At 44.3% G+C, this 9,192-nt stretch overlaps 1 protein-coding gene across 1 annotated transcript; it reads left to right on the top strand.

The window, feature by feature from the left end:
• Window positions 1-2,490: 2,490 nt before the first annotated feature.
• MRPS22 (mitochondrial ribosomal protein S22) lies at window positions 2,491-8,731 on the top strand. The gene is made up of 8 exons (XM_041416241.1): window positions 2,491-2,602; window positions 2,823-2,983; window positions 3,726-3,890; window positions 5,407-5,550; window positions 5,999-6,082; window positions 7,004-7,149; window positions 8,202-8,310; window positions 8,556-8,731. Exons 1-8 carry the CDS (start codon window positions 2,503-2,505, stop codon window positions 8,646-8,648), a joined length of 1,002 nt encoding a protein of 333 aa, XP_041272175.1. The 5' UTR covers window positions 2,491-2,502; the 3' UTR covers window positions 8,649-8,731.
• The last annotated feature ends 461 nt before the right edge of the window (window positions 8,732-9,192 follow it).

Raw genomic sequence — 9,192 nt, 5'->3', positions numbered from 1 at the left:
TTCAACAGGGACATTCACCCATCATCAGATGGTTGCAACTTTCCAACAGCCAACTGTCCTGGGATACACTGAAAATAACAACAAAAGCTCAAAAAGGAAAGATTCTTTATTTCATTATTAATTTTTACACCACTGATTCTTCAAGCTGGTGTTACATTTTTAACTACATCAAAATAAAATATCCTACTTAAAGCTGTTACTTCAGTACAAATTTAATCCACAATACAATATAACCAACCTACCCATTATAAATGATCCTACTTTATAATTATGTTAACCTGCTATACTTCCATCTACAGTATAGTTAGTTAATATTTCCTTTCATCCCACCAGCCAAAAAGGTTAATCCTCACAGCAGCTGTTACTACTCCAGCACAGACTGAATGTGAATTTAACCTCTCCTGGATATTGCCCAATAAATTCTGTTGTTTTTCTAAGCACTTCTGTGAATTAAAATGGACGTTGGCTTGCCATCCAAACTCATGAACAGGTCTGAAGTGGCTTTTAGGCACGTCGCCAAATAACTTCCCAATTCCCTTATAGGGTATAGCTCTCACTCCAGAGATCTTCCATGCAAGAATTGAGAAACAACACCTTCTCCATTTCATCAGAATTATTTTTCATTTTCTTAGCATTATTTAAATACATTCTGCACAAAATTACATTAAAATAATATTAAGGGTTTAATTTGCCCTCTGCAATACCCAGTAATTTCAACTTAGTTGTAGCAAAGCAAATATGAGAAGAACATATCCTCCTGCAACCTTCCCGACAAAGCCAGGATATTGAAAAGCCTGAATAATAAATTCAACCCAGAGCACGTGTTTGGATATAAGGCTGAGAAAAACAGGAATACTCCCCAATAAAAAAAAATCAATTATAAGAAATAATACACTTTTTAAAGCTGATAACTAACTTTATTTTAACTAAAACCAATATATGTTAAAAAGCCTCCATTTTCTCCCAGACTTCAATCATCATTTTCAAAAGTAGCATAACTTGGACTTTATTCTGGCAAGGCAATGAACAATCCTCCAAAGTTTAAAACATTTGGAGATCTACAGAACATAAGCACCTTGCTTGTGTTGCCCCTCCCGGAGATAAGTCTTTCCTGTTTCAATGGGAAGGCAGGAGCCAGCTTGGGCCGATGGGTGGCTTTGATATTCTGGAACTTGAGGTGTTCAGGACTCTTGGACAGAGACTTGCCTGCTAATAAGAGAATCACAGAATAATCAAGACTGGAAGAGACTTTTAAGATCAAATTCTGTTTCACACCTCCCTAAGCACAGTCTGTAAGACTGGAATTCACAATAGAAGATATACAGACCAACTAGAATAAATAAACTTCAAGTCATAATAAACTTGCAACCTCCTGAAAGGAGCCCAGTTATAATAAGTCAATATTCCCTCTTCACAGACATTAGAGCCGATATGTCACAATTATTGAGTATAAAGCTAATTTTTGTTTTATGGTTAAGAGCAGTTATGTATTTTCCTTCCTTCACAAAAGCGTTAAAGCTCCCTGAACATGAGGGCAGCAATTCCTCACTACCCGCGGCAGCGAAGCCGGGGCCGGGCTGACGAGGCCCGTGCCCCGCACAGTACGGGCGCCTCAGGGCACCACGCAGGGCCGGAGTGGCACAGACAGAGCCCGGTGGGTGCAATGGGCGAATTCCCAGCGTGTTCCTCCCTCTGGGGCAGCCTGCCCGGCCGCGGGGCCGGGAGCTGCCCCTCACAGCGGGCAACGCGCCCGCTGCCGCTCGCAGCCCTCCGCTCCCGCGGGTCAACAGCGCTTTAATCCCGCACGGTGGCCTCAATTCCACCGTTTTTCCTACTACGGAGTATCCCCGCTAAGGAAGGGAGCCCGCAGCCCTGCTCCGCGCCCGGGGCGGCTGAGGGAGCCGGGCACCCCGGGCTCGTGCCACAGCCGCAGAATGAGCTCCCCGCCCTCGTCAGGCCCTCGGCAGCGCTTTAATGGCACAAATTAAAGCGCTGGGAGCGCTTGGAGCAGCAAGGTTCTTGCCTTTGCCGCGGGGACAGTGCTAGGGGACCGCGTGTCTTCCCGGCGCCGGGAGCAGACTCAGGGGACACCTCACAGCACTCTACAGCTTCCTCATGAGGGGCAGGCACTGATCTCTGCTCTCTGGCGACCACTGACAGGACCCGAGAGAACGGCCTGAAGCTGTGTCAGGGGAGGTTTTGGGTTGGATATCACGAAAAGGTTTTGCACCCAGAGTGGCTGGGCACTGGAACAGGCTCTGCAGGGCAGTGGTCACAGTATCAAGCTTGTCTGAGTTCAAGAAGCATTTGGACAAAGCTTTCAGGCACAGGGTGCGACTCCGGGCACACGATGTGACTCTTGGCACAGGGTGTCTCTCCTGTGGAGGGCCACGAGGAGTCGGGCTCCCTGGTCCCGGTGAGTCCCTGCCCGCTCGGGCTGCTCCGCCGCTCCGTGACTCCATTTCCCGGCGCGCCGCGGGGCGGGAAGGGGCGGGAGCGAAGATGGCGGCGCTGGGGGCTCGGGGGCCGGCGTTGGTGCCCGCGCGGCTGCGGGCGCTCTGGGCGCTCCCCGCGCGGCGGGCGCTGGCGGCGGAGGCGGGCGGTACGCGAGGGGACCCGGGGGCACCCCCGAAGCGCTCCCGGCTGCCCCGGCCTCGGGGTCCAGCCGCCCCGCGTGTTGCTGGGCGGCCGCGGTCCCCCTGGGGAGGGATGCGGGTCGGGGCGGGTGTGGGGCAGACGGAGACGTGAGGGCAGGGGGTGTCCCCTCGGTGACCCTGGCGGTCCCCTCACCCTCCGGTAACAGCGTGTGTCCTCTCCCGCAGAGGGAAGGGCCGCCCAGCCCAAGCCCGCCTTCACGGACGAAGCGGTTCAGACGCTGTTGTACAAAATGACGGGACTCGACCTGCACAAGGTGTTCCGGCCTGTGAAAAAGGGCCTCAAGCCGCCCCACTACAAGCTGATGACCGAAGCTCAGCTGGAAGAGGTAGGCTGCTCTGCTTCCTTCGGAAATAAGTGTTGATTTTAGCAAAATGCCTCTAATAGCCCATATTTCTGCCTTCCTTACTGCTGCGTTTGAAAACATTATGGTTTCTTCTCTTTGTTTCAGATTATTCCCTAAAGCAGTGTAAATCAGTGTTTGTTCACTTGTATTAGCTTGATTTGTCCAGTTTTGTGCAATTTTGATGGAAGATGGAAGGAAATCTGATTTTTTTTTTTCCTTGAGTGACAGTTTATTAGCCTGTTATGCTTCCTAACTCTGTCAAATACCTTCATCTGATATTTAAGTTATAGCCCTGGGAATCCTTTGACTGCTTTTTCCCCCCTCTCTCTTGGTCTGACTTCATTCAGGCTTACAAAGGGCTTGACTTAAGCCAGTTCTGCTGTAGCCACAATTAAAGCTATATACAAACTGTTGGAGTTTGTGCTTTGGAGGAAATTTGCCATGGAAAAACACCTGAAATAAACTTGGTGTTTGCAATAGTTTGTTCTTTGTAGTTTCGTAACTTGCTCCAGCATTTTGTCCAGGTTTTAGTGGTGGTAAATTGTTTACATGAAGTTCACCTACCCAGAGGTGGAATTGATGTCTCATTTTTTCTCAACTGCAGAATTAAAAAAATCAAGCTTCTCTAAATGAAAATATTTGTCCCCAAATTGTATATTATCTTTCCAATAGGGTGATATTTTTAATTGTGAAATTAAACTACTTTTTTTTCCCCCTCTACAAGGCCACAAGAAAAGCCATTGAGGAAGCTAAAACAAAACTAATCATGCCTCCTGTTTTGAATGAACGAGAGCCAATTGATGATGTCTTAGCAGAAGACAAAGTCCTTGAAGGAACCGAAACTGCAAAATATGTGTTTACAGATTTAAGTTACTCCATTCCACATCGTGTAAGTAACGTGATCAACATTATTAATTTGTTCTCAAAATAAGCTTTAATGCAAATGTAGATGGATCAGTTTGCAAAAGGGCTGAGGAGTCAGTCTGGTACAAGGCAGTAGAGAAAAATGTGTTTCCAAATACCTGCTTCTAACTGGTAATCATAAATTACATTCTGCTACTCAAAAGCGAGCATGGGAAAGCTGTGTGCTAGGTAGTTAATTATTTTATAAGCAGGTGGTTGTGATATGCTAGGAGTGCTGAGTTCTTCCATGCTCCTAGAAGCTTTTTGTAGGATTGGATTCCTTTGTAAGATGGAACTACTCCACGCTTGCAAAGGTCTGGTGGAAAGCTGTGGAAATGATGAATGAGTTCCCAGGAAAGCTGTAAAGAAAGTCTAATGGAATTGGGGAGTGTAAGGGTAAAGTTTCCTTTGTGTAATGAAACATCTCAGTTGTCTTTAAGTACCAGTAATAAGAGGCTAGAAAAATTCTTAACCAAGTTCTGATTCCAAGAACCCTTCATGGTTCAAACGTGCATATAGTGGTGATCCTGTGAAATGTACTGCCCAGTCTTCCATCTGTTACTCTGTCTGAGAGCTTCCTGCGGGAAACTGCTGTTTATTCTCCTGCTGCACCATTGTCTTGGTTTGAAAGACAGGTGTCTCCTAGGGAAGACAGGAGCCTCCACTGGAATGCAGAATGTAAAACCCCTCCCTCTGAGTTATTATAATTTTAAAATTAAGGGGAACTCAGGCAAAGATATGGGAATAACAGTTTTTTACTAGTGTGTATAACACGGCGAACAAAAACCCGGTGAATTGATTGTCCCTGCAGTAAGGGACAGCCTGGCCGTCCTCCCCAGCCCTGTCTTTTACCTGCCTCTATTGTCACAGTATCTGTCCTGCCGAAAGAAAACTCCCAGAAACCAGAGTTCCCCCTCCCGCTGTCTCAAGCACCCAGGCATCAAAAGTTCCACAAGTAACAAGGAAAGAAAAACCCAACCCCCAATAACCATACTGAAAACTTTTCTGTCCAACAAACTTTCCCATTTGCCACCCTAAGGCAGTTATGCTTGTGACCAGATCTGAGTATATTGTTTAATTTGTTGTATTTTTTGCCTTGCACTTGCTCTTACTTGATTCTAGCCTACCTCTGGAAAAAAGGTACAGAAGTGCACAACACTTGCATTCCTAATTTTGTATGGGTTATTAAATGATAAAATCAGGCTAACTCGCTGTCTGGGTGTGAGTCATGTTATCTCTAAGCTTCCCAGAGCCATGGCTTTCAGTATTGGCACATGCACAGTTGTCAGACAGTAAAACCGAGGTGCAAAAGCAGCACTTACTCAGCAGGTAGTAAGGCAGAAATGATGAATCTGGCATATGGCAACAGTCAGTTAGAAACTGGTGTTATTAGGATGACTTTAGGAATAGAAGGACTTTGACAAATGAGGGCTTTTTTAGGATGGTTCTGGCTATGAAGAGAGAAGGCTTTGGACAATGTTTGGTTTTTACCTCATTTGCAGGAACGTTTCATTGTAGTTAGAGAACCAAACGGGGTGTTACGCAAAGCCACCTGGGAGGAACGAGACAGGATGATCCAGATATTCTTCCCAAAGGAAGGGCGCAGGGTGATTCCCCCAACGTTATTCAAGGATGAGAACCTTGGGGTAAGCTCTGCTTGGCTTTGAAACTGAGCACTTCTACTTCACTGCAGTCTGATAGTGAAACTCTGCTCTCTGTGCAGAGTAACTCAGAATAACCATTCTGCATGGGTGTGTTTAGCTGCTTGAATTCTGTTTTGAACAATTGCCTTTCGTTGTAACCTGGTTAAAATACTTGAAACAAAGTTCCGGGTTAGGCCCGGTGAATCCTGTGTCATACTAGAAACAATTGTACATTTAATCTGGAAATGTGAATTGGTGTTTCAGAATCAAAAATCAAGAAACATTATATTAATGTCATCAAGGCACTTGCTTTGCTTCTGTCCATATTGTGTTTTGGTGAAGGGGTTACTCATTGTGTTATCCAGAACAGAGTTGTTCTGCTGTTCTGATTTTGGAAAGTTGGGATGGTGGGATTGCATAATCTACCCATGAATCTAAACTGTTGTTTCAGACTGTATTTCAGCAAGACCGTCACGAAGATGTCCTGAACATGTGCATCGCTCAGTTTGAGCCAGATTCTCCTGACTATATCAGAGTGAGTTCACTTTCCATTTTTTCTAGCAAAAAAAATCCTAGTGCAGAATTGTAGGGTTTATTTTCTAAACAAAAATATATATCTAGGGAGCAAAGGTGTTGGTCATATGTGCTCCAATTTTCCCATATAGATTATCCTTGTGATGAGTTTTGGGGTTTTTTAATGCAGACTAGTAAAAGAGGATTTTGCACAAGTAATTTTCACCAGCCTAGAAAGGTACTGCACACACATAAATAGTCTTTATTCAGGTACTCTTGGTATCAAAGCAGAATTGATGGTAACACTTGTCAGGTAACACTGCTGCTGAAGTCACACTGACTGCTGGCTTAGGAGCTGGCAGGACCAGCTAGGGAGCTGACAAAGTGCATTTTGAGAGACAGCACTATGCACAAAGTATTATTTTTGACAAAGACCAGCTACAAAAATGTAGTTCTAGCAGAATAAGATTAGTAGCTATAGCTGCTGGTAAATGTTAGTCTACACTTGCTTTTAAAATGTGTACTTCTCTTTAAACTATAATTTTCTCAGTGATTTGAGAAATAGTAACTTGTAGTAGGTGATTTTTCAAGTAACTTTTTTTCCTGAGTTTCACAGCTTTTTGCTCCAGCATTTTTTTCCTGAAAGAATAGATGCAGAGAAGGTCCAGAGCTTATGTCCCTGTCCCCCCAAAAATTCAGGAGAGACAGGATTTAGCTTCCTTTTACCATAAGGATGTCTATGCCTAAGTACCAAGGACTGGGCTCGCCCATGTTACCCTGAATTATAACAGGCATGTGGTTCAGCATGTGGCTTACCCCTGCACCTTAGGGGTGAATGAAAAGGATTAAATGAAATGAAAAGGATTAAAACCTCTGAGAGGTACAGGGGGAAAGCTGTCAGCAGGCTGCAGTTCTGCCATGAAACAAGCCCGTGTGTGTGCAGGTTCACCACCGCACCTACGAGGACATTGAGAAGCACGGCAAGTACGACCTGCTGCGCTCTACCAGGCACTTCGGGGGCATGGTGTGGTACCTGCTCAGCAGGAAGAAGACAGATGGCTTACTCATAGACATGATCCACAGAGACCTGTAAGTACAGCCTGGCACTCAGTAATCCTGCCTCGCCTTAGAACAACTACTGCTGTTTGACAATAAAAACAGTGTTTCTGTCAGATGTAGGAAAGTTCTCATTTACCTGATGTTTTAGGCCAGCGCTGTGTAGGTACTGTTAGCTGTACAGGAGCACCAGTAGCAGTCCATGAAGTGGTAGGGTATATATAGGTTTCTGCAGAAATTAGCCTTCTGTGGTTTTTGGGTTTTTGTTTCCCATGTAATTGTCAGAACACTTCCAGCTCTGAGCACTTCTGATCTTAAAGCCTGGCATTTCCATACTGAGTTCAGTTTTGGCTTATAAGGTTGATACACTCTGGGTTTTAGAGCAATTCCCAAGTAGCTTAGGAACATGTAGAAAAGGTTTCATTTTAAATGGATGAATTTCTATAAAACATGGTGCTAAATTTATTCAAAGTTTCCTGAAGTGAACAATATTCAGTAGTTCAAAATGCCACTGGAGCTGGGAGAAATTTGTACAATCAGAACTCCAGGTTGCAGTGATAGTGGCATTTAATTTCTGCTGTTTCAGTTAGACATTTGGAACAGGTGGTCAGATCTTGCTTTTTAACTTGGGCATATAGAAATCAGGAAGGTTCCTGGTGTAGAATTGGATTGGTAAAAGGAAAATTCATGTATCTGGCCAATTTAAACAGAGTTCGGAATGTCTTTTCCTGCCATACACTTCACTAGTTTTAGACTCAGCTGAGAGCTCTGTGTCACAGGATTTCTAATGCTACTACTGTAAAACATACTGGTCATTGCAGTCTGTGTTAGAAAGTTCCACTAAACAGTCATTATTGGTAATTAATTGTATTTTCAGAGGGATGTCAGCTGTATTACTGCTGAGTGGGCCAGCAGGCTTCAGCTGCAGGAGGGATAGATGTAGGTCCTTGCCTGTGTATTCCAGGGACTGGATACTCAGTGGAACCAGCACTTTGACAGCCTGTGCTGTGCAAAGTACATCACAAAATACACTCTCTGTAAATACTCTTGAGAGAGGTTGCTAAAATGAGCCTTTATTTGTTTAGGCTGGATGATGCTACAAGTTTAATTACACTGTATCATATGCTTCACCCTGAATGTCAGTCAGCAAAGGAAGCTAAAGAACAGAAACTTCAAGGAGTTGATCTGATCAAGGTAAGCTTTTCTGCTTCTATGTAACCTGCAGAAGATCTTTTAACCAGCAGAACCCCATTGAGTAGTTAAATTTCTCCTTACCTTAGGGAGCAGATACTTAACCAGAACTGTTGTACGTGCCATGCTGGGGTTTTTGTTGAACTCTATACGTACAGCTGCACCAGGATTGCAGTTGTGGCTGGCTCATCTGCCACTGGCATGATGACTCTGCTGTTACATTAACCTCTCTCCTGCCATGGCTGCAGGTATTTGTGAAAACTGAATCCCAGAGAGAAGGTTACATCCAGCTGGCCCTGCAAGCTTATGAAGAAGCAATGGCTACTTCTTCAGCTTCATGAAGTAAACCTCAGCTCATCAGAAGTTTTAAGTCTGTTTGTAAACATTTTCTGTACAGGATTCCACAATAAATACTTGAAAATGACTGCTATAGAATGTATTTTTCTTTATTGAAATACATGTGAATCACTACAGCAGTTTATTTTGAAAAGTTCTGTAAGTGAACTTAGAGCAGCCCTCATGACTTGTTTTCACTGACACTGTGCCCTGAGTTCAATTCTTTTATTGTTGCAGCATCTTGAATCTAAGGAATTGCCCACAACTCATTTTAGTTTTTGAGGTAAGTGCAGGGTCTGGACAGCTTCATTTAGGAAAGGGTGTAACACCACTTCTAATCCTTAAGTGGTGTCTGAAAGAGAAACTGAGCTGATACTGATGGTTACCAGTGCTAGATGGCAGCACAGTGAAAACATAACCACATACCTCAGTGCAGGTGCTGAGAAAAGTCAGGGTAAAATACTATTTTTCAGCTGCTGTGCTCCTGTTTCACAGATTTGGAATATACACTGTGGAACTGGGTTATTCCTAAGAACTTTTTAGTAAATA

This window comes from Onychostruthus taczanowskii, unplaced genomic scaffold (assembly GCF_017590055.1).
Source record: "Onychostruthus taczanowskii isolate IOZ18803 unplaced genomic scaffold, ASM1759005v1 scaffold51, whole genome shotgun sequence".
NCBI lineage: Eukaryota > Metazoa > Chordata > Aves > Passeriformes > Passeridae > Onychostruthus > Onychostruthus taczanowskii.
Note: the sequence above shows the minus strand (reverse complement) of the source record. Positions and strands in the feature narration are given on the sequence as shown.